The sequence below is a fragment of the Ambystoma mexicanum genome, chromosome 3p (assembly GCF_040938575.1).
Source record: "Ambystoma mexicanum isolate Mex_15411 chromosome 3p, UKY_AmexF1_1, whole genome shotgun sequence".
Classification (NCBI taxonomy): Eukaryota; Metazoa; Chordata; class Amphibia; order Caudata; family Ambystomatidae; genus Ambystoma; species Ambystoma mexicanum.
Window position 1 is genome coordinate 1,012,206,194 of NC_090925.1, and position 25,421 is coordinate 1,012,231,614.

General features: G+C 45.8%; 1 protein-coding gene across 2 annotated transcripts in view; it reads left to right on the top strand.

The window, feature by feature from the left end:
- Nucleotides 1-25,421, top strand: part of MYBL2 (MYB proto-oncogene like 2) — a 382,491-nt gene that overhangs the window by 191,613 nt on the left and 165,457 nt on the right. For both annotated transcript variants that reach the window (XM_069652342.1, XM_069652343.1), the window contains one exon: nucleotides 17,123-17,222. In XM_069652342.1, the coding sequence (XP_069508443.1) occupies nucleotides 17,123-17,222 (100 nt within the window). The remainder of the gene's footprint in view (nucleotides 1-17,122; nucleotides 17,223-25,421) is intronic.

A 25,421-nucleotide genomic window follows, 5' to 3' on the forward strand; every position in this document is an offset into this window, starting at 1 on the left:
GCTTTTCTCGCAGCAAACCCCTACCACCTCTTTAACCGTATAAACATGGGCCCAATAATGCGATACAATTGGCATGTATTTAGACTAACAAAGTGGGTGTGTCTTTCTGTAACGGGGAGAACGAGTGGTGAACTTTGTCTTTTATTTTTGGATTGAGGTGCGTCCCCATTCTATTGAAGTGAGCTGGAAGTGGTGCAGGGGGAAAAGGGGCAAAGGTGTCACCCTGTTTCGACTGGCAGAGTGGTGCCCGACATTGAGAAATAACCTAGCGCCTGTTTCAAGAAAAGTGCTTTTTATTTGGTGTTTGTATCTACAGATAATATCCAGAATGCACTACGAATCAAATCTTACATGCTTATTAGATTCTGAGAAGAGATCCCATTTTGTGGAGGCAGTGTAACAGCTGGGGAGATGGATTTAGGAGTGCCTGTGTAACCTGAGCGTGCATGTAAAGTTGAGGAGGGCACAACTACGTTAAGCAGGCATAGTAGAACATTCTGTTCAACTTGTTGTATAGGACTCTTTCTGCTATGCTGCTTAGTAAAAAGAATCCTAGGTGAACACAGAAACAAGGTGATCAGTATGCCTATTCCTAATGTTATAGGTTGAAATCCCTGACTTGCATATGATTTTCAGAGATAAATACTATTTATGATGTAAGTGCTTTGTAAAATGAAAGCGCATTTTTGACGTCACCTTCTCGGAATGCACTGTAATTTGAAAAAGGACTTAAGGCCATATAGCCAGTAAACCCCTTTTGAACTCTAAAAAACGTGTCCAAGTTAAGGTTTGCACACTATTACGTTGAGCATAGATCGTAGAAAGATTTGGGTTCACTGCGTGAAGGAAATATTTCTATTGTCTGTGCATAATGTAAGACATTGTACCATACATGTATACATTTTCCTCGCCACTAGGTCATTTTCATGAAGTTAAATATCGCAAGGTAGTTTACTTGTATAAAACAGTACACGGTCTGTATAAGTGATAATGCTGGCAACATTTGGGCAATATCTTCATGAGGGTTGTGATAGTGACATTTCTGGAATTTTTTTGTCTATACTGTAGATCTACAAAATGCTCCCAACTAAAAGCTGTGTATCGATTTGGTTTTCTGCATGCACTCCTTAATTTCTGTGCGGAATGACCAATATCTATCGGTCTTTTTTTTTCACGCTGACATACTCCCATGGAAGACATTGTGCGTTATGAGGACCAATAGTAAAAAAAAGAAAACTAATTATGAGCGAAATTATTTGGTGCCTATTGTCATGCCAGCTTTGATATTTCTTCTTTTACAACAGTGCAAGCGACGTGTTTTACTCAGTTGTTTAAACAGATTATTTTTCCTCCATACCTCATGTAACTTGAGTAGTATTTGTAAAGCACTCAGTGTCTTGGACACTAAACCACATTGTCTGCAAAGAGTAATACAATCTGCTCACAATTAAGATTAGGAGCCTGCATGCTGTTTATACAAAGGCAGAACAAAGTTGGGACCATCGCACAGCCTTGATGCACCCCCAGCACCCATCTATTTTCCTTTTTTTTATTTTTTTTTAATAACAATTTTTTTTAATTGGAAGATGCGGACAGGAAAGCAATACAACGTAGTTAATGACGTTGCATTGGTATTTCGGCCCAAAGAATATACCCATGATCCGTCTACAATGCCACATCATTTCGTGAGGGATGGCCACGATTCCATCGGCTTAATCTCGAGCAAGTGCACCGAAGGTGAATGCAGTTATGCCCGTGTGGCGCACTTCTTGTCGAGTACTTATTTACCAAAAGTGAATGTATTCATGCCCCGTGTGACACACTTGATGCCAATTCAGTATTTTTTAGTCAATGTAAATACCATTACGCCCATGTGAGGCAATTGAAGGCCTTCACTATTTTATCCATAAAGGTGTAATCAGTTCATGGTCAATGTAATGGAAGGATGACCTTTAAGTATTTATGCCCGTTGTCCCAGTTTATCAAAAGAAGCAAGGCTGTGTCTGTTCATTTAACCAAGTGCACAAATATCCGGTCAGTTTTCATGGCTGTCCTGCCACTAGGCCATTGCTTGAGGGGCACTAAACCCACCCCATGGGGTTCTCAGATGCACATATGTGCAGTAAGGTGGTAGTATCTCATACTCGGGTCTCCTACAGGTTGCTGCCCTTTTCTTTCAGAAAACGCAGGGAGAATCACCTTGCAGACAGATTCTGAGAGGCTGCCTTATTTTGATGAACTGGGACAAACACCAGTGTCTATCCAAACTCCTATTTGGGCTGTTTGACTGAACAGCAAGGCTTTGACTTAGGACGGTGTGAGTAGTGAAGGGTTCAGTTAAGAACACTCGGTACACTCTCTTAATTCAAGTTAAGCAGAATGTATAAAAATAAAGATATTTATTTGGGTTCTAGACCAACTCTTATCAATGTAAAACCACAGGTAAGTAATACTGTAAGCATTTACTACTAATCTATACACATTCACCCTATGTGCTCTGCTAATGGCACTCACACTTAAAGAAAATGGTGGAAGTTAACCCTCATGGAGTGCTGCAACTTCAGGGAAATGCTTCTTGTTGAGGATCTGCAGACTCCCAAGCCTCAACTCTGAACTATGTCTGTTGCGGTGGCGTAGCCCTGGACGATGTCCGTCTAGACCACAGGAAAACTCTTGGACTCTTCTAAGCGCTTCGAGCAGCTGGATCTTGGAGCAGTGGTTGGTACTGGTTGTTCCCGCTGGTCCAGGGGTCGAAGCACAGAATAGGGTCAGCTGAGAGAAGGGGCCTTTCTGGGCAAGTGAAAGAGCTGCTGTGATCTTCCAGCAACGAGTTCTAGGTTCTTCAGCAGGTTGTTCTCTTTTGGTAGGGGTCTTGGCTCCAACGATGACCTAAAGAATTGCTGCAGGAATCCCCCTTTTATCCAGAATTTGGGCTGGAGTTGCACCATTCAAGCTAGCGGAGGCAGTCCAATTCTGGACAGTCTGGTCACTGCATCTGCCCTGCAACAGATGCACCCTGGCATGGATACGAACTGGGTCTAAACAACCCTGGCCCCACATCCACCCACACACAGACCACCACTTTGCCTGTTAAAGCTCGATCTTTCCCAAGAAAGGGCTTGCTTACCATATGTTCAAAATCAAGCCACTCCAGGCCAGAAAGAACGTGAAACAGCTAGATGGCCAAATTACCACTGCAAATCTTGTGGCACAGCCATTTTGGAGTATATGGTACTCTAAATGGCATTAAGCAGTAAAATGCAAATGTGCACAATGCTATAAAAAAAGAACATGATAGAAAAGTGTACGCTGTCACCAGCCCATCTTTGAATCCTCATGCAAGTAACTACAAAGTGTTAAATGTCTCTGCAACACTTCACAGGTAATGTGTGCAGGGAAAAACCAAATTGTACTATGGAGAACCGTTCTCCAGAACTGATGGCTGTCAGGACTGATCAGTGCCCCCGAAACATGAGCATAGCAAGGTAAGTGAAGCAGAAAGGCTACACTTGCCTCCGAATATCTGAAAAGAGTCAACACAATAGCACAAATTAGGGTGTCCCATTGTTGAGGTCTATAGGGGTGGGGTGGGGTTTGCAGCAAAAAGAAAAATCGTTCCTACCACCCCTCTGTCTGGTATTACTGAAGATTACTTTGAATGACTGATTACTTCTTGTTGTCTTGTCTTGTTTCTACTACTGTCGAACTTACTAAAGATCCGCCATCCCTGGTGCTCCAGTATTAGCTGGCAGTCCTCAATACCAGGCTTCCTGTCCCATGACTCACAGATCATGAATTGGGCAATTTGTTCTGATCATCCACGTCGTCCACAGGTTCAACAATCGGCCTCCTAAATTCCTAGCTTAAGCGAACAAGAGCGAGGAACTCCGCTGCAAATCCAACACAAATCAGCCATCCCCTAAAAAGACTAGTTCATCCTAGGGGCTTCATGAGGCTACGAGAGCTGTGGGGGACAACCTGCTCCACTGACCACTCTGCTCCAACCCGCTGTTTGGAAGTGCTGCTCCACCACCTCTTTTCCCACCACATGTGTTTCAGGAACACTAGAGCAGCCCACCCCACTGACCACTCTAGCCATTCTTGTGTCTATTTAGAAGTATGTTATCACCCAACGTCCCTAATGTTCAATACACTGAAAATCATAGATTTGACTTCACAGCCTAGCAAAAGGGACATTGTTGGGAAAGATTTTTGCTATGAAGTGAACCCTGTCCTGGCTTTTGGAGGTAGGTAGTCTTTTTTGCTTAATCTTTGCTCAGCACATCGTTATTGAGGACACTTGTTGGGTCAAATGGCTGCCAGTGCAACTAGGTCCCTTTGTTTTATATGTAGCACACACCACTAAAGTTTATGTAGGGGCTCTTTCTATCCCGTTTTTCTTTAAGAACACTGTTGGCAGCTGATAGTTTTATACTGTTTCATTTTTACTATGTACACGTTTGCTTTACCACATAAAGCCACTTGAGTACCATATACTGGAAATGGCTGAGACACATATTTTTCCCCTGTTCTTTGGTCCTATTGTCCTTCTTTCTGCCTTCCAATATCATGCATTTTGTCATTTGCCAAATGACGAGTACTAAAACAGCGAAACCATCTTTTGTTGTTACTTGTTTCTTCTCGTCATCGGCGTAAAATGTCTTCCCTAATTGGTTGGGTACGGCCATGATCCCGTTTTGTTTCTCCATGGTACTTCTCTGCACCTTTCACCTGGCTCTCGGGCTTGGTAAACACATTAATTTCACAATCCCTTTAGTCACCTCACTATGTAGTTCCTTGATGCAAATCTCAGTATTTTCAACTGTTTTGGCTATTTCCACAGCTCTACCCAAAGAAAATCCATCTCCCACCCCTCCTTTTATTGTTGATGCATTTGAGCATCAATCGGTCACATGTGCTCCTAGGCAGTGGTCAAAATCACACTATGGCCAGACTGTTGTGCTGTGATATCTTCCTCAGTGGCTGGCTTCTGCTCTCGCAAGACAAAATGGCCCTGTGCTTAATGTGCTGCCATACATTTTCCCAATCCATGCAGTCCAGGCCCTTTTCAGCATCCACACTGACGACACCACAACTTGAGTGCAGTCTTGGCGAGATCAATATTAAAAAATATCTATGCAAATTTAATGCCGTCTTGCACCCAGATATAAAGCCATTCTGGCTGTCCTTAATCAGGACAAAGATCAACCTTGACAGCCTCTACCCTATTTCGATTTAGATTGTAACATTCACATTTGTGTGAGTTGTTGTTATGGCCCACATACAGTACCCATTTCCAGTAGCAAAACAATCAAAGCCTTCCTCAGTGATTGCTTCAAAGATCCAACATCTAATGCCTCAGAATACACCTAAAGGAAACTACGAGTGAAAATGTCATCAAACTCATTCAATGGGCAATCCATTGCCATTTGGAGTTTTACCTTTGGCTAAGTGAGCAGCAGTCCCATTCACCTCCTGCAGCCCTACTGGGGCATCAAGTGCTGGGTGTTGGAAATCTGAAAGTGTTGTATTTGTGCTCCCTGCATGCAATCTATTGTTTGCTCTGTGCTCCCACATTACATTAATCCTCTTCTGGCCTTATGTTCAGGCCCCATCTGCTGTTTCGACTGACCTAGTCCTCCTATTTTGCTCCCTGTTGATCAGCCAAGCCAACAACCTAGCTGCTTTAGCCCCTCCCTTGCTGCCCAGCAGTGTATTCTCTATAATAAAATGTATCCAACCTGCCTAATACATCTGCTAACCCATTGTTTCCAACAATGCACCAGCACTCATTCCCAAAAGTAGGTGCATCAAGTAGTTTATTCTTCAGCAATGTAACCTCAGAATGAGCATTCCTTACTCCCTATGCAGTAGAGCTCCAAAACCCTTTTTCGATATTTTAAAGGAACTACACAAGTTGGTAGTGTGACTGAGCAGCCAGGCCAGGCTTAACTCAAGAGGGGTAAATGTGATCTCTAGGGCTGTACAAATGTAATCTGTAAATACAAGTAGCCAAGTAACACTTACACTCAAGGTTTCAGTTATAAATAGTTTAAATGTACTTTAAAGTTAGTTTTTAAGATTTGGAACAAGTTGGTGGATAATCTTTGGGTATGCTTCTTAGACAATTCCTACACCTTCAGGTGACTTCAATCACAAGGACAGTAATGGCATTTATATCACTTTGCAGATTCTGAGGTTGCAGAAAGGAAAGGGTTAAACGGGTTCTCATTAAATGTGAAGACAACTAAATCTTCCAATGAAATCTAGACAAGCCTTTTCACATCAGTAACCGTTCACAACAAGCTACCACTAGTGAGGGACACAATATCAAAGTCAATGGACTAGAGTCTTCAGGGAGCCAGGACAGCCAAAGTCAATTGGCACAGGCTATAGAGCTGAGGAACTTTTTAGATCAGAAAAAGTCTTGCACAAAGTAAATCACTTGTAGGGTCACAGGCTGTTAAGCCTGTGAAAAGAGAAGAGTTTGAATCCACTCTAAAAGGGAAGCAACTGCAATTCCCAACTGAGAAAAGCACATCTAAAAGGCAATAAGGTAAGTACCCTAAGCCTAAACAGTACCTCTGGTTGGAAGAAAAGTGGTCCAGCTGATTCTGTCTTGCTACAGCGGTGCAGACCGTGTTCCTGAGATTCAGTTGTTGGGACAAGAGGGAGGATGCCTGGAGGGGTCCTGCAGTGGTACTTGGGAGGCCATTGGCAGCTAGGGGCTCTTTTCGGTTCAGCGACACTTCACGGTTTCAGCACTTAGCAAGCAGCTCCGGCGTGGATCTCTGATACTGGTTGGGCTTCCTTCACTCCTTGGGTCCTGCACTCTGGTGAGGGGACTCGGCATCTGGTTGTCCTGCTTCTGGACGGTCTTTAGAAGACTCCTCGACCACCTAGCCAGATTTGTTACTGCTTCAGACGTTTCACTTGACAACAGATTACTCGAACCCTGGCATTCAGTTCTTACATCAACAAAGAAGTGCAGGCAGTTGGGGAAGATGGTCCTGTGAAGTTCATCTCGCGGTTAGTTGGTCCCACTAACCCAAGGGGAGAAGTCTTCCCTTCCGGAGCTTCTATGTCAAAATGAATAGGAGTTTCAGCACAGCAGCAGGGCTTCACCGGGCAATTCAAAGGTCCAGGAGGATGCAGCAAGCTTCGTTCGCGGTTTCTTCGTTAGGTGTTTCTCCCAGTGGTCGACTCGGCCTCTAGTCTCAAAATTCTTGCCTTTTTTAAGCAGGTTTCGACCATTCGTGCACACCCTAGGCTGTCAATCACATAGCAGGGTGGCTGTCTCGAAAAGGCCAGCCAGCGAATCAGGACTGGTTGCATTCAGGCATTCCTAGAGACAAAGGACAGGAGTTTCGGGAACAGGGCTCAAATCTGTCAACCCAAGAAATATCTCACAAACCGAAAATGGCCAAAAAAGAAGACTGGGGCTGTTTTGACAAAATGGTCACCCATGGGTGCTGTACTGCAGCTGAGGGTTCAGCCTGAGGTAGAAAACACACAATTGTAGGAACAATTTAACCACTGCCACCAGCCATTTAAAGTAGTGAGGGTAACCTAGACATGTTACATGAGAAAGTAGGATGGTAACCCCCCCCTTCACTCCACATAAGATGGTGTGTGCTGGATATTCAAAGAGAAAAGGTAAGTAAAGTTAATTTCACTTTACTATCTTGGGAACTGTAGTTCACACAAGAAAAGGTATTTAAACCTTATGCAAAATCTAAAGGATTTCTCTGGGACAATGCACTGAAGGTGCTATGTCAACATACACAAAGTAGATACCTTTTTGGAGTTTGCCAGACTCCAAAAACAGTGAAAACACATAATCCAAATCAGGTCAAAACACATGAGAGAGTGAGAAAAAAGGTCTTGCTCACTCCAGGGTTAAAATCCAGCAAAAGAGCTGGGGAAATCGAAGGTTGAAGGTAATTAGCACAGAAATGAGAATGCTCCCTAACAGAGAGCAGCCAGAGACCTATCCAAATACTCATTCCAGAACCGGAAGTACATCTGTCTTTTATGGATATATCAATTCTGAAATGGGTACCATACACAGATGAGTATTCCTTGTCACCCAAATGTTATTCAGCCCCACGTCATTCATAGGAGCCAACAGGGCCTGTGTAGAAGCTCCCTTGGGTCTGGTTGTAACGACTGATCCATCCAATGGAAGTCTCCACTATTTATTTATTTATTTACTTGTGCATAATCAAAATGCATGATTTTTACAAGGCTAGCTTCTTCCTAAGACATCTGACCGGCCGATCTTATTCATGAAAGTCTCCACTATAGATAACCTATTTATTGGTGTGATCTCTGACCAATTTAGCCATTCTGTGAAAAAATAAATGCTCTTCCGTATTAAGGACCTGCATGTTAAGTATCGAGACTAGCTTATTGCACAGCCTACTAACTAGGCTGATCAACTAATGTTCTACAAAAGTACAGGTTCTATAGTGATCCTTGTTGTGCGAATGTATGTGAAATATATTAATCTATTGGAACGTTATTAATTATCAGCTGCATGGGGCACATAGTGATACAAAACCTGTATGTTTTTCAATACTACCTTATGTACTAGATCTTATAGGCTGGTAAACTAACCTGTAATCCTAAAAGTTGTGTTACAGCTGATTTGGGACAGATTTCTCCAGCCATATTGTAACTCTCCTCCTGGCCCTGCCCCCAGAGTTGGTGACGTTCAGAACTTACCTTTCCACTTTTGAGAACTTGAAATGTTCATCTGCTGTCCTATGCATCTACTACAGAAGAGCAATCTTAATTATGCATGAGCTATTTGCCTCTTGACCACCTTTTATCCCTTTACCATACTATGTGATGCACAACACAATCCCATCCATTTAACAAATTGACCTATATACTTAAGAATATAGTTTGGAATGGATTGTGTCCTCCAACATATTCTGCTGCTTCGGAAATTTTTCAGCAGATGGTGTCGGGTCGATGTCCCTCATAGGCCTCCGTCGACGGTGACCTCATCGGATGTTATAAGTAGGATGCCCGTAGCCTCAGTTCCGTTTTTCCGCAAATGTGTTTGCTTTGCGAACTCGGCGTGCCTCTTGTTTATAGACTTCGATAATGTCTTCTTCAACCCCTCCGACCCCACGGTTGGGCTTTAAAAAGTGTAGGGACTGTAAGTCCAAGATGTCCATCACAGACCTGCACCATATCTGCTTGTGGTGTCTGGGTGAGAGCCACGACACTGACGACTGCTCGAAGTGCCAGTTGTTGACTGCCAAGGCCTTGCAGGAGCATAAGGGAAGTTGCAGGTAGGTCCGGTATCCGAACCCCATGAATCCAAGAAGTCTACTGGTCTTTCCACCGACAACTCGAGGGGTGACTCTCCCGGTCGCAAGAAGTCCAGGGGATCTCGGTCCCGGAGTGGTTCTTGCCACTCCTCCTCGTCGAGGCACTCCCAGAAGCAGCGTCACCGGTCACCTTCCCCGTCCTCGTCAGATGACCCCGCGAGGAAAGCAGCTTTGCCCACTAACTCATCTACTTCGTAGGAGTGGGAGGCATTCAGGGAGAAAATGTTGTAGATTTTTCAATCTCGGAGCACTGCCTCGTCCGCGCCCTCGTTTGAACCTGCCGGGGAACGGTCTTGGTCCGACGTTTGCGCGCCTTCGGACCTGGGCGGTCGGCATGATGAGCATCGGGAGCCATCGAGGTCATGTTCAAACAAGGCTTTGGTAGATCGCCAGAGACGTTCCAGATCCAGGTCGAGGTGCTCGTCCCAGGCGAGACCGTTCAAGCCTGTGAAGGTGTTGACACGTTGGCGCCGTGCCCATAGAGTGCGGCTGTCGGGGGGCCTTGCCCTCGACCAGGCCCTCGGAGCCATTGTCGACACCGAAGCCCTCAACGCCATCGGGGCCTACAGGTCTGAATTTCCCGGTGGAGGCCCCTAGAGCTGTGGATCCTCTGAGAAAGCCTCTGGCTAAGACTGTGAGGCTCCCTGTCGACTCCAGGTCTACTCCTGTACCTAGGAGGGAGTTCTTTCACTCTCCAAGATATTTGAGGATGATTCTGGGTCTGATGTGGTGTTGGAGCCTTTTGATGCTCCTGGCACTCCTGGAGCTCCTGACATGGTTTTCTCTGAGCACAGTTAATTGGAGGATCTGTGTCAGTCTTTACATGACACCAGTGGCCTGGACACCTCTCCTGAGATGGATTTTGGCAGGCTAGAGCCTGGGGCTCATGCTGAGTCCTCATATAGAAGGTTTATGTTGAGGAGGGTTACGCAGTACCTAGGGTGGTCCGGCCCTCCTGTAGAATTCGATGAGGATTACCTGACTGACATTTTAGATCAATGTCCGTCCACTGACCCAGTGTTGCCTTTTCGCGTGGTATTACAGAAAAGGGTGGCTGCTGCTTGGAACATCCCGGAGTCTCTTCCAGCAGTCAACAAGTCATTGACTAAGAAATGCTGCCCATCCTGTAGCGACCCCAGCTACCTATCCACTCGCCCCACTCCTGAGAGTTTGGTGGTTCAGACGGCCACCTTGAGGCAGGCAGTGTACCCTACCATCCCTCAAGATGGGGACGACAAGTGCTTCGATGGATGGGCATGCAATGCATTTTCGGCTGGGAGTATGGACCTTAAATCGGCCAACTCCACCTGTGCCTTGGCCAACTTTTCACACGCTCTGTGGAATTCTCTCTGGCGGCTGAGCATATTCCTCAAGGGGAAGAAAGGGATGGGTTCCTTCCTATTGTGCAGGATGGCAAGGATGCCATGTGTGAATCCCTTCAGTCTGGGTTGGACACAGCAGACCGTGTCAGCTGATCCATGGCTGCAAGCACCGTGATAAGCATGTTTGCGTGGTTGCGGAAGTCAGGATTTGCATCAGACGTGTAGGCCTGTCTTCTCAACATGCCCTTAGATGGCTCTAATTTGTTTGGCAGCATGGCCGACGATAGCTGAGAGGTTGCAGACCTCCAAAGCAGCTGCTAAATCTTTGGGCGCAGCTGTGCGTCAACCTCCGCCTTTTCGTCCTAGAGGACAGCAGTGAAGGGGTTCCTTTCGTTACTACTCTTTTGGTAGAGCAAGAGGAGCAGCCAGTCAAAGGGGCCACTGTAAGGGTCTTCGCGGTGGATGGGGACGAGGTGCCAAAGCCGCTCAAGCAGTTGCCTCTTTGCCTTCTGGCGCTGCCACAGCCGCTCCGAAACATCTATGATGCCAGGTCTCATTGTTCGCCGGTTGTGGGCAGACTGTCTCAGCATCTCATAGTGGTGAGCCATTACTTCAGATGTGTGGAGTATGGAAACAATAGCCCACAGCTACTGCCTACCCTTCCTAAAACGGCCTCACGACAATCCACCAGGGAACCTCTTTGAAGATTCCGGATCCGCTCCTTGTGCAGGAAATCTGGACCCTGCTGGAGAAAGTTGCTATAGAACTAGCGTCTGTGGCAAAGAGGAACAAGGGCTGTTATTCCCCATATTTTTTGATTCCCAAGAAAGACGTCGCTTGAACAAGTTCCCCAGGAAGGTCAAGCTCAAGATGGGCACTCTTTCTCCGGTCCTTCAGGCCCTTCGACTTCAGGATTGGTTGGTGTCATTGGACCTACAGTATGCTTATTTTTATGTGCAGATTCATCCGAAGCACAGAAAATAACTGAGGTTCGCCGTTGGCAGCTCGCACTTTGTTTTGGGTCCTGCCATTCGGGTTGACCTCCGCCCAAGGGTCTTCACCAAGCTCATGGTGGTAGTGGCAGCGTATCTCGAGAGGGGGGGGGGAGATTAAGGTCTACCCCTACTTGGACGACTGGCTGATCCAAGCGCGTTCTCTCGAACAGGTTCTCTCGAACAGGCCTTGGAGCATTTCAGCCTCACCTGCCACTCCCTTCACAAGCTGGGCTTCTCCCTCAATTTCAAGAAGTCTCATGACACCTTCCCAATAGCTCCAGTACATCAGGGCTTTGTTGGACTCGCCTCCCAAGTTGAGGGCTCATCACATTGTCCAGATTGTCGACAAATCAACATGCCCAGAGTCTCCCGGCTTTCGAATTCTTAAGGTTGCTCGGCCTCATGGCATACTGCATTTTTCTGGTGCCGGAGGCCAGATTGCGGATGAGATCCCTGCAATGGGCCCCCAGGACGCAATGGTCCCAGTTCTCAGGCAAGATGTCAGATCTCCTTCAGATTCTGCTCACGGTCCCACAGGATCTTAGGTGGTGGGCCAGCGAAGGGAATCTGATTAAGGGAGAGCCGTTTTGGCAACTGTGGCCCGAGGTGACGGTAGTGACGGATGCTTCCCTCACAGGATGGGGGGGGGGGGCTCACGCCAACGAGCTGACCGCCAGCGGTCGTTGGTCTCCGTTGGAGTCCAGACTTTGCATACTCTTTTGGAGCTGAGAGCCATCAGGCTAGCCCTAAAGGCTTTCCTGCCGTTTTTGCGCGGGAAGAGTGTCCTGATCATGACGTGAGCACAGTGGCCATCCATTACCTCAACAAAAAGCGATGTGTAGGGTCGCTCCCGCTGTGCAGGGAGGCGAAGCAACTCTGGTTCTGGGCAATACAGCAGGGAATCTCACTCTCGCCAGTTCATCTGGCCGGAGAGGAGAATGCAGCGGCAGACTCTCTGAGAAGGCAGAGCGCGGTCTTCCACGAGTGGGCGTTGGCTCAGCAAGTCCTTCAGGAGACCTTTGCCCTTTGGGGAACCCTTCAAGTGGATCTGTTCAAGGCCGCTGCCAACCGGAAGTGCGAGACATATTTCTCAAGGGAATTTCCTCCGAGAGGAGCTTTAGGGGACGCGTTTGTCGTGGATTGGTCATTCCCACTTCTGTACACGTTTCCTACGGGTACCACCATTCCTGAAGTTCTAAGGAGGTTGCAGAGGTTCGGGTCCCACATGATCCTAATAGTTCCGGATTGGGCCAGGAGAGCGTGGAACCTGGACCTTCGAGAAATGTCCATCTGTCCTCTAGGCTGTCTTCCCCACAGAGAGGATCGTCTCTCACGTGCGTGCGAAAGGGGGGCGGGGCGCGGTGGTTCTCCATCCAGAGGTCAAAACTTAACCTTCACGCTTGGTTTCTGAAAGGTTGAGATATAAGGATTGAGACCTCCCGGATGATGTGATGGAGGTGTTGCTTTCGGCAAGGGGTCCGGCAACCAAATCTCTGTACCGTTGGTGAGGTTTTGCGACTGGTGCAGAGGACTCAGTCGATCCTTTTCAGTGTTCCATTCCAAAGGTTCGATCTTGCTTGCTTTCTTTGGCCCACAAGGGTCTTCAAGTGGGTACCATTAAAGGTTACCTGTCTATTTTCAAGCGCTCATCTGAAGAATGTTCTTATTTTAAGATTCCTTTGATTACCCAAATGTTTTCCTGCCGCCCTCTTTTCAGGCGCCGGTTTGGGTTCTGAAGCTAGTCTTGAAATTCTTGATGGGTGCTCCATTTGAACCTTTGCACTCTTGTCCTTTGAGACTGTTGACCTTCAAGACAGTTTTCTTGATTGCAGTTCACTCTGCTCAGAGTGAGCGCTCTGCAGGCACTTTCAGCTAAGCCACCCTTTACTGTGTTCCACAGATATAGGGTTGTACTGAGGGTACGTCCTTCCTTTCTACCTAAGGTAGTGTCTGAGTTTCATTTGAGCCAGAAGATGGTACTGCCTTCTTTCTATCCTCCTCATCTCGGTAAGGAAGAGGAGAGACTCAATAGGTTGGACCCTAGGAGAGTTTTGAGCTTTTATATTTCTAGGATGTCCAGGGTCAGAGTGGGCAATCAACTTTTTGTGGGATACTCTGGACACTGATTGGGCCAGTGTTACCAAACAGACCTTGTCCAGGTGGATTATTCTCACCATTGCTGAATGTTAGATTGGCTGGCAAGGACCCTCCTGAGGGTTTGCGAGCTCACTCCATCAGGAGCGTGGCTACATCCACAGCCCTCCAATGGGGAGTTCCTGTTAAAAATGTGTGATGCTGCAACATGGTCGGCCATCCACACCTTTTGTCAAGCATTACTCCCTAGATGCTTTCCATGGTCAAGATATGGCCTTGGGTAAAGCAGTACTCTTTTCTGGGTATATCCAAATTCTTCTCCCTCCTCCGTTCACGGATACTGCTTTGGGAGTCTGTCAAAGATGTGGAATACGTTGGAGGACACAATCCATTCGAAAGAACTTTACCAGTTGGTAAGTAACTTGTTCATCCATTCTCTGGACTATAGCCCAAGCAATGTGAAACTGCACCTGTAGAAACAATAACCAACATACACCCCCCCACCCCCTCCTGACATTTTCACCCCATCCCCTCGCAACAGACCTATAACCCCGCAAACTGCATGATGGCCTCAGGATCCATTAAAACAATCTTTTTGTTAATCAGTGCAGATTAAAGCCTGTAGTAGGAGAGTATATTTAATGTTCTCATCTCAAAGCTTGTTTTTCAATCCATCAAATGATTCTGATCTTTTGCATGCCAGTGCTGTTTTCTGGCTAAAATGCCAACCGGATCTTGTGCTATATCAGTGCTTGTCAGCTTGCTGCAAATGGCATTTTTGATTGTCTGAATGCAGAAGAATCCAAATCAACATTCTGGGATTGGCTCCCAGAATAGGTAGGTCTGTGTGTGATGCTGCCTATCGACCATTAGATCTGCCAATTGTCGGTTCTTCAATCAGACTTGATATGAATTGTATTGTCTGTCTCTTTACCTCCTCTGTTCCCTCCCCTCCCCCCCAACCCTGCAGGACCAAATTCGAATGAATTGCGATACTGTTTGATAAACATTTGGCTTCTGTAAGATATATTCTGAGTCTTGTTTGCAGGTTCAAACATCTCTAACTTGCCTACAAAGCGGATCAACCTTCTCAGATTCTGTGCTCCAGTGCTTCCATACAGCCACTAAGCTTATTCATGGACCACTGCATCTCTGAAAGACTGCCATAGTATCTAGATTTTCACCCAGTAATTTATACTCAATACATACACCTTGATTTAAGCAGTCGTGGGAGCCAACATAGCCTTGCTGGGGTGTGAGCCTCCTGCAACACTTTTAGCCATACTGTTCTCAATGGTGTTTCGTTGCCTACCCAGTCCCTTCTTCTGGCTCCTGGTCTTCTGCTTCCTTATTGTAAGTAGTAATCTAGCAACTGCAGTCCAGATGTTGTACAATCAGTACCATTGCTCCTATTAAGCGCCAACACATGCCCATTCTCTCAATGCCTGCACTGTCTGATTAGTTATGTGAGATATCTGTGAAAATATGTGCACAGGGGTGGTTGTGAACTGATTACCAATTACCACATGGTTCAGCCCACTCTCTTTTAACATGCTTTGCTGGCAGCTGAATATGCTGATGTTTTAGCAAGCTCTCAGTGGCCTACTTACTTCCAGCATGGTTACCACTGTTGCAGAAGTCTTAGTCCATATTCAGTGTTTCTTCATCAAAGCATGTGCAAAGGATAGCACCTCCCCTCAGGCAGCAGACTTCACAGCAGGCAGCGCCTGCCCTGCTCTAGTCAGCAGTTGCATCCAAATAGGCACCACTCACACTCCACTAATTTAGATCTGTATGATACAGACTACTGGTAAGGTTGTGGGGACAGTGGGGTGTGAGTGCACTCAGCACAATTTCCACCCCCCCCACCCCCAATTTTCTTAGTCTCCACATGCATTCCGGGGACACAGGGATCAGGAAACATATAAATGTAGCATGCAATTCAATCAAGTCTCCTTTGATGCACATTTTCCCATCCAATGTTGCAGTGTGCCTCATAGGCCAAAGGCTGCCCCAGTCTGGCGCCACAAACGCTGGAACCCCCGCACAAACCTAGCCCCCCCCCCCCCAGCGCTCCCCAAGATGCCAGCAAAAATTATCTTGAGTTTTCTGGGGGCAGCAAAACTGGATAATGCAGGATATGACGGAGCTTCACCAAGCTACTGCTGCACTGTCCATCTTGGCCACACACCTAAACAATCTTAGTGTGATGTGTTCAAATTAACAGTTTTGCATGTGTGTAAATACTGCCTTTACCTATTGGTGTATTTTATGTAGTGCAAGTCTTGCTAAATACATATGTTTGGACTTGCCTGTGGACTTTCTTGTTTGTCAGACACCTGTGTTTTATTGTACAGTTTATTTTTGTACAAAATGTAATCTTCTTGTCACTGAGAATGTGGCTACGTATCTGCATAGGGCCGCCCTGGCGTAGGAGACGCGAGTTCTTATTGAAGGTCCTTTTTAACGTTAAAATAATTGTTATGGATTATGTTTAATGTAGTTTGAAATACATTTTGTAAAGTTTATTTTTAATTTATTTTTTGCTTTACACCAAATCAGTGATCTTGGTCTTATCCTAATTGTTTGTCCTTGTTACCTAGAAAGGATTATGTTCAGGATTTTGTGTGAAAGGGTGGCTACCCAGAACTCTACACCATTTACTGGTTCTGAAAAAAAATACACTGAATAAACTACACTAGTTTGGTGCAACCATTCACTTTTTAGGGATGGAGGTGCAACCCCTCCAAATCATCGCTCGCTAAAGTAGTTTTCTCCATGTACATGCTGAGAGAATTTGGGACATTCCTTATTCTCTGCTGTTGGGGCAGTGGTGTATCTGAACTAAGAATTTAGATCTGGAGCGGTTAGCCATAAATGAGGATTTGTTCAGAACAAACCTAACATTCCTCTTGTGCTGTAAATACAGTATACTGCTATGATCGCATAGGCTTAAAAAGGAATTCTGCATTTAAAGTTGCAGCTTTTATTTCAAGGTATCCAAGTGCTATTGATCAAATAAGCTGTACATCGCTGTTACTTTTGCATTTGTCAGCATGATTAGAAAGCTTTGGATCACTGTCTAAGGAGCCATTACCAGATTACATCCCAGTCCATCATCAAAGAAAACTAAGAATAGATGACGATATTCATCAAGTCTCGTACGAACTGTATCCACTGTGTCCTAGTAACATTCCTTTGTTTTTTATTTTTCCCCCCTTCCTAAGATGTACCAGCGCTGTGATACTTCGGGTTCTGGGCGCTGGCAACAAAGGAAATATGTTCTTTCTGGTATTAATTGAAGACTGGATTTTGTCATTCTTCTTGAACTGCGTGACTCTTTACAATATCCTGTGTCTCCCCCTAGGTTTATTACACCAAACCATAGGTACGTGGTGGAGAACCATCCTCATACACCTACGCCATTTAAGAATGCCATGGAAAAGTTGGGCACGCTGAAGCCGCTGGTATGTTCATAGTCTGGGTCTGGGACTGGCTGCTTATCGTTTTGATGGAAGAGATTTTTCTTCAGGGGTGCGGGGTGGGAAGGTAAGTGAGTTGGGAATGAAGGGTTGTTGTGGTGTTACTGGAGTGCTGGAAGGGTCGGTTATTCTGGCAAGCTTGGAATGAGTTGGAAATGTTGCCACAGGTGTAGTGTGCTCTCACTGTTTGCATCACCATCATATGAAGGGTGTCTTCCCAGAAAGCTGTGAATATCTTGTGTTCAGTCTTCTCTCTTATATCAAACTCTGACAGTTTATCAGAGGGGGTGGATGGAAATGTGTGAATTTGGAGTAGCAATGAACTCTAGTGTCCCTCCGCTTATCAGTTGGTAGTGTGTTAATGAATCCAGAAATTCATCAGTTTTCCCTAAGTGGGAGCCACTCCCTCTGACTGATGAAGTGAGCCTGATGCTCAAAACCCTGCCTAGTGGTTTAGGCGAGCAGAATCTCACTCAGGTGCACCCCTCTGCCCCCACATCCCCTTGGGGAACAAGCACCCCCAGGTAAAGCAAACTATTGTCTCATGACCAATGGGGTTGTTGAATATATGCACATTTATCTTGCTGCAGTGTGCCCTTTTTAAAAATGGTCCATCTGGTTTATGGAACCAAAATCCCATGACCAATTGAATTTCTGTTTCACGTTGTCAAGCGGAGCATTTAAGGATCAATCCGGTTACCTGGATGAGAAGAGAACGACTGCCGGAAGGAGGCCAGCAAGAGACTGCACATAGTAGTAGAAGCCACTGCTGCCGCGCAGAGCCAAGCTCTGCCTGGAGGCAGAAACACAATGTGCATGTGGTGGGTCGGAGAACCAGCACAACTCTGCCAATTTCAGGAACAATGGGGGATTCTGATCCCTGAGCTCTCAGACCACACCGCGACCAAAGCGGCAGACCCACGGGGCCAAAACAGGATGCATGATCAAATACTGGGAAAACTGGCAAACGGCGCCGAGCTGGAAGGAGCGACCCCTTATCGCCAAGACGGATGCTGCAAGAGCACAGGTAAGGTCGTTAAGGTTGCAGCATGCTGACTGGAGAAACTGTTTTTCACAGTAACAAGACACGTCTGAAGCAGCTGCAAACAAATTCCTCTGGTGCAGTGTGGCTTGACATTGCTGCTTGCAGTTGTGCTAGGTCTGTTCTTCTAGCAAAGGAGGATTGAGGACTGTGGAACCGCAGAGTCCCTGAGGACCTGAGTTTGTTGCTGGGGGCAGCAACTCTCCTTCCCTAGGGTTGGAGTACTGCCAAGACCTGCAGTTGGGGCTCCCTTCCTACATCAAGCTCTACGAGTGGCGAGCTGCGTGAGATCTACCTGGATGCAGGCCTTCGACTGAGTGTTATTCGCTCCTGCACTGCAATGGCGTGGCCTGTGAAGTCTCCCCCTTTCCATGTGGGAATTTAGGATGAGTTTCCTGAGTGGCCTATGGCACCATCGTTTTTTGTCCAATAAGCATATCTTTAATTGCGTCTCTGAGAAGTCTTGGTGTGAGTTTGAACTTACTTAGCCTCCCCATCTTGGAAAAGATCACTGTCTTTGTATTAGTTAACTAGCGAGGAGTCAGACTTTACTTCCATTGACATTGCCTCTCCCTGTTGATTGACATCTTATGGGGGAAAGGTGTTCTCCTTCCTTGCACGTCCTCTGTGCCCCCCCCCCCTCTTATTCCTCATTGGGAGTAAGTCATTGCAGGGGATCAGACTGAAGATTACCCCAAACCCGCCCAGGGTAACCTCTAGCTTGGGGACAAGACTAGGTGCATGATTATTACATCCAAAGCACAGGCCCGGCGAAGTTAAAATGTCTTCTTCCTTTGCTGTGTTCCATGGTGACTATGAAGCCCAGGGTAAACTATCACATATTGTTGGCGTGGTGGCTGGAAAAAGGGCGTGCAGCCCGGCAGGGAGGAAGGGCACAACTAAGGGGGGGGTCCCTAGGGCGAAAAAGGGCATAAGAGAGAATTGTGTTCTTGTGAACGGCGCAACTCAACCTAAAATGTTGGACTACTTCAACGCCCCTTCTGCACTCTGCAGTCTTCCGGGAGAAATCGCTACGGCATCAAAGGTTTTACATTTACCACTGACATTTATCACTGACTGCAGGTGCAGAGTTCGAACAGGTGTCTAACTTCGACCTTTCTAACTTTACAACTTTGGAGCATTGGATAATAATGGATCACTGCTGAAACTTTGCCATCTGCTAAAAAGGAACTAGATTGGCCCCCCATTTACCTTGGCCGACACAGTAATGGGTCAAAATCTTTCGGCTGCGCCCAACTTTGAAGGCATTGGTATCCTGCTCTCAGAACACAACTGTGTCGGAGAAGGTGGTGGCAGAGGATCAAACTATGCATTGCAGGTTTTGTTGACGAGTATGAGTGGATGGTCTTACGGTGTTCTGCTCCAACATGTCACGTGACCAGTCGACAACTAAGGATTTTGTTTCCAAAGTGGCAGATGTCATCACTGAAAATAACTCCCATGTTAAAAGCCTCAAGCGGAGCTACTCAGATTAGTGATCTGCCAGTGAAGTCGGATGTTCAAGGTGGGAAAAGTTGTCTCCCACCATGAACGCTACACACAAAGGCTTGGGCATGGGGGACACTGAATATACTCATTCTCTGGTGTATGAAGCAGTATCAATTGACTCTGCAAATAATGTTTCATGTCTGATTACGGCATAAAATGAGGAAGATGCACTGGAGGCCCTCTGCAATGAAATTCCCTTGCTGAACAGCGCTCAGAAGAACTTTGTTGATGGTAGAAAGCTTTCTCCGGCAAAACTCAACTCTTATGCACTGGGAGGAAAACAATAAGATTCTGGTGGTAAAAACCTGGCCCGACAAATATAAGAAGATTCGAGGGGCAGCACAGTGTCACCTTTTCAAATACACTGGGTGATCGCACACATAAAAAGGTGGATCTAAGGGGCCCTCTAGATAAATGGCCCTTATGCCGTTCAATCAGAGAATCATTGAATGCAACCCGGTAACGATGACCAAAGCACAAAATAGGCCCCGGAGGGAACGTCCCAGGGTGGCTGTTGGAGTGAAATCAAAGTGCGGTGACCTCGGAGGGAATTCCTCTTGGAGGGCAACAGTAAGCAAGTAACGTTGGATCAAGCAAATGCAGTTGCCGGGGAGAAATCTTGGTGCCCAGCATACGCAGCGAGTTCTACTAAGAGGGTTTACTTAAGTAAGGCGACAAGGTGTCCTTTGCTGGTCTGGGTCCTATGGTTAAGATTGAAGAACTCCATCCTAGGCCGACCAGCCCTTTTCTGAATAGGTCATGACTAATGGACATATGGAGAAAAATTCCTGGTCTTGCATCCATCACATTGAATGAACTCTGTGGCATTGAACTTCCAAGGTGGGACAGCCTGGCCAATTGGGTTATTATAAAATGTATTTCTCCCAGCTATCGCATCATCATTGTATGTGTTTTAATGCCTTGGCTGAAATACTGTTGCATGAGCCCTGGAACGATTTGTCTGGGTGAGATCAGGCTTGCCCCGACAAAATGCACACCTGTACACAGACAACAAGCCACATTGGCATCAGTGGTGACCATGAGGTCTCCATGGGAAATGACTGATACATGTGCACAATTGAGGGGATTGTAATGTCACATTGGAATACCAGAGGGCACACCGGTCCTTCCTCGCCCAACCTCTGGGTTTTGAGATTATTTGCAGAAGTGATGTATTCCTCTTACAATAGACCTGGCTGCTTGAGGACCTCTTAATTGATGGATATTCAATTATATCGACACATGCAGTGGGAGGGATACAAGGGCGTCCATCTGGTGGGATGTGCATTGGCCCACAGACCTATATGAACTTGGTACCTTTCATGCCTGAGATGACCTTGCACTAAGTGGCTGCCGCAACGGTTGGTCTGAGGTCATCTAATTTCTTGATATTGATTAACATTTATTCAGCTTTGGGCACAGAGGGATACAAAGAGGATATTATTGTATTGCAATGCTTACTAAACACTTGGTATGAGAAGTACCTGTTATCTGTCTGGCGGTGTAATGGTTGCAGGTGATCTAAATACCCCACGCTTAATTGATTAATTGGATTTTATTAATGAGGAAGCAGCGAGCACTCCCCCGCCAACTGGTTTGGTAGGGAGGGCTTGTGGGCTAGGATGTTTTATGGTAATGACCTGTGTTGCCTTAACAGGATAATGCAGTGAGAGGGCACCGTCGTGCAAACATGGAGTAATGGCATCAGTAGGCAATGTCCTGATTACGGCTTCGCCGATAGGAAAACCAAAGGGGAATGCACAGAGTTTAGGATCTGTCCTACCACCTTGGCGATCACAGTCCTGATATGGACTTGTATGCCTTTGGCAAGGTATAAGTATAAAAAAAAAACTCAACTGTCGGGTACAAGTAAATCCCAAGGGGATCCGTATCACATGGAATAATGAGTATTGAGAACATTAGCATGTATACAAATAACACTGCATCTGTGGTACATTGGCTTGGGAAGAATAAGTGGGATTTGTCGCTATTTATGCGCTGGCAGAATGCAGATATTTCCCAATTCCTGTAAACTCTTACAGCATCATGAATGTTTTCGAACCAGAGATAAAATTAGCAAAACACTTTACTGGTGCTCATTTGAGCTACTGATAACGCATACTATTCTGAACTTGGAAAAAAGTAGCTAAAGAGCTCCGATTTGACCAGGCATAAAAACTTGGTAAGGCATCACTCAAATCAGCAAACTGGCTGGCTTTTTATGCGTGTATTAGAAATGGGAAAGATGAAACATTTTGAGGTATAATCCATAGATTCCTTGACCAGTCTTCATTGGTTGAAATGTGTCCGAATAACGAGTCCACGTGGCACTAAGCAATCGGGAAAGTGTTTTGACAGATATGTTAAGTTTGAGACAAATAATAAATATGTACTCTGTTTTGAGTTCAGTGAGGCCTCTGGGTGGGAGAATATTCTTATGATTATAAAATCCATTAAAAATTCTCGTGCCCCTGGACGCAATACCCTTACTAACGTGATATTTAAATCCAACGTTTCTTTTTGAGCACATTTTTGGGAACAGTTTTTGAAAATCTTGCATGAAGGCTATATTTCATGTTCGTGGAGGAGGGCGATTTGTATCCCAACATTTAAAAAAGGTGATAGAACAGACCCGGACAATTACCATCTTCTGGCTATGCTGGATGCAAGTCAGGTTTTTGAAAATATTTTATTGAAGTCGATTGAAGCAGGTCGTCGATCTCCCTGGAGTACCATTAGTAGCGCAGAATCGGTGGTAATCATGGCTGTGGTGTATAATGTATGGAAAATTGTCAATGCATGTATAAAAGTCCAAGAAGAAGCATTCATTATTACACACTGCAATTAAATGATTGTAAGATGACAAGGAGCCTTCAGTGCCTACGTCTTAATATGATTCTGTCTTATGATGTGGCATTTATGTGCATAGCTGCACTGATAGTGATTTTAAACCATGTTTATGGTTTATTTTAATCAAACTTGCCCAATAACATAAAAAGCCACAGCAAGGAGAGTGGGAGGGTGGCAAAGTTCCACGGAGCACCACCGGAGAAGCTAGAGGCTATGAAAGTGAACCTCATGAAAAGAGGGCCCATAGCTAAAAACAAACTGGTGCCAAAATAACCGAAAGGGAGAAGGACCATCGGAGTAGTGGTAGTGGGCCTACTGGAAACTGAGCAAACCACCCCGAAGGGCTGATGAATACCTTTGAGGGGCTGAACGAAAGCTTAAAAAAAATGGGAACAACTTCAAGGGTTGCGGCTGACCCATATATTCTTTCGAAGGGAACTGTAACCCAAGACACTTCAGCTCTGTCCAGCTATAACCCACCACTATACATTGTGGATGGGAAACTGTAAACTGGCAGTCACAATCAGACCGCTAACCTATATAGCTTACATCATATTGAACCACCCTGGTGGGTGGACCATGAAAAAGGGAAGAAACTTGTAAAAAATTTCAAAAGCAAGTGTATCAAGTAACTGTCAGATTTAAACCAGGCTTTGAGGAGGAAACCATAAATTCATTCTTTGTGCCCTTGCCATAATATGGAGTTGTTTCAACTGTGCAAGAAAGCTAAAGCCTAGTGGGCTAGAAAATAATTTTGTTTTCCTTTTGGATTTGTGCTGAACTTCAAGGACACAGTTTTTGTTTTGAACTGTAATTCAAGCTAGGAACCTTAGTGACACTTTCTGAAAAGATTTGTGGCGGGCAGAGGTCACGCACCAATTAGTAGAAGCCACTTTTTTTCCATATAAATATGGTCGGTTAAGGGTTTTCATGAAGTTGAATGAAGACCAACTATTAAACCAACAATGTCCAGTTGCCCGCCTCCTGTCTCTGACTTACCACATATGCTTCAACTTAATTTATCTTCACCTGGTTGGATTGATTTTCGTTTTTTAGTCGCCTTGCTTACTTGAAGTCAGGTTATTATGCATGGAATCGAATCTTCAAGGCAACTCCAATGAAAGATGCAAACTTGTAATTCAGATTCTCCAATCTCAGTTGTGGGGCTTGTTTTAATAAGGCTTGGCTTTGTCTTATGCAGGTTCTCTTTTGAGACCTTGTAAACCTTTAAATCATGGTTCACCAGTGCTCAGACAGTATTCACATCCACTGTGCCCATGATGTAAATGGCACTGCCTGCAAAAGTCCTATTTTTCTTACCCTAACACTGCAGGTTGTGGGACTATTGAACACACTTGGAGCCTTTGGCTCCATTGGTCGTGCATATTTAAAATTTTTGTCTTCAAATTTTCCCTCTAATTGAATGTTGTTGGCTATGGCAAAATTACTTGAAGCAGACTTCTCGTTTTAATACTAGTGTGACGTGCTCCAGAATGATGTTGAAGACTGGAAGCCACCAGTGACTATTGTGTGTTGTCTGGCACTAACTTATTAAAGAAATGAGTTGGTGGCTTGTCAGACTGACCTCGAAGGCCAGGTGCTTTAAAGTACACAATGTAAATGTCCTGTCCCAAGTAATCCGGTCTGTTTGCAGAGGGACTGTGAAACCTGAGCAGGCTTGTTTTGGAGCACTCTTGAGTGGTAATGTTAGAAAAGACTTCCGTTTTGCTGATTTCCTCTCACAGACTTATATGCAACCAACAATGGGAAGGATCTGCATCATCCTTTTGCTTTTGGACTGGCAAGCAAAGCCTTGTGCTTTACTTTCCCTGCCCTTTTGCTGATACATACGGGGAAACTGACGGTCCATTGCACTATCGGTTCTGAGTGACTGTCTTTGTGAATTTCTTGTATTATTAAAATTGCCTTCTCAGGTCAGGAAATGCTGTATATAGAATGCCCTGTCCCGGGGAAAGCTCCTGCTTTCGAGGGCAAAGGGGCGGTTTGTGTGTGAGCCCAGATGTGGGGGCTGGACTGTCTGGTCCCAGCACACATCCAGGAGCCTGCATTTCTGTTGCTGGGCAGATGTGACCAATGGCGGTCCATGTTTGGATAGCCACTACTAGTTTTAAAGACGCAGATCCTTCCCATTGTTGGTCTTGGGCAAGCCCCCATCTTGGATAAAAGGAGGGCTCCTGCAGCCATTATACAGAACCTCGTTGGAGATGCGTCTACTACAAAGAAGAGCAGACCACTGATTTCCAAATTACTACTCATGCAGCTGACCAGTATCCTCTCCAGTGCTGTCCTGGTGAAGCCCTGATCTCAAGAAGACTCTAGTTGGTGCTTCTGCCCCTGGACCGGTGGAAACAACCAGTCTCTACCCCTGCTAGAGTATCGTGACCTCTGAGCCTCGGAATTGTCCCTTGACCAACTCGTGGATTTGACAAGCTGTCTACTTGGCTACCTCGCTGCAGACGTCACTGTTTAGAGTGCGTCCTTGGAACTTAGGGGGGTGGGGGCAGGGCAGAAGGGGGGAAATCTTCAACTTCAACAACAAAGTGCCTGCACATGCATTGTCACCCTTCTTGCATCAATAGTAGCTGTGCTAGGCCTGCCATTTTGTTCATCCATTGAAGATTGCCTGTAGCTGTCTGACCATGTTGACTCGCACACAATCTTCTTTGCATCCTATAGGTGTCCTGTGGCCGTCTGCACCACAGAAGTCTTCATCTGTTCTTCATCTGGGTGTTCTGCTTGGAACTAATCCCAAAGTACTGTGA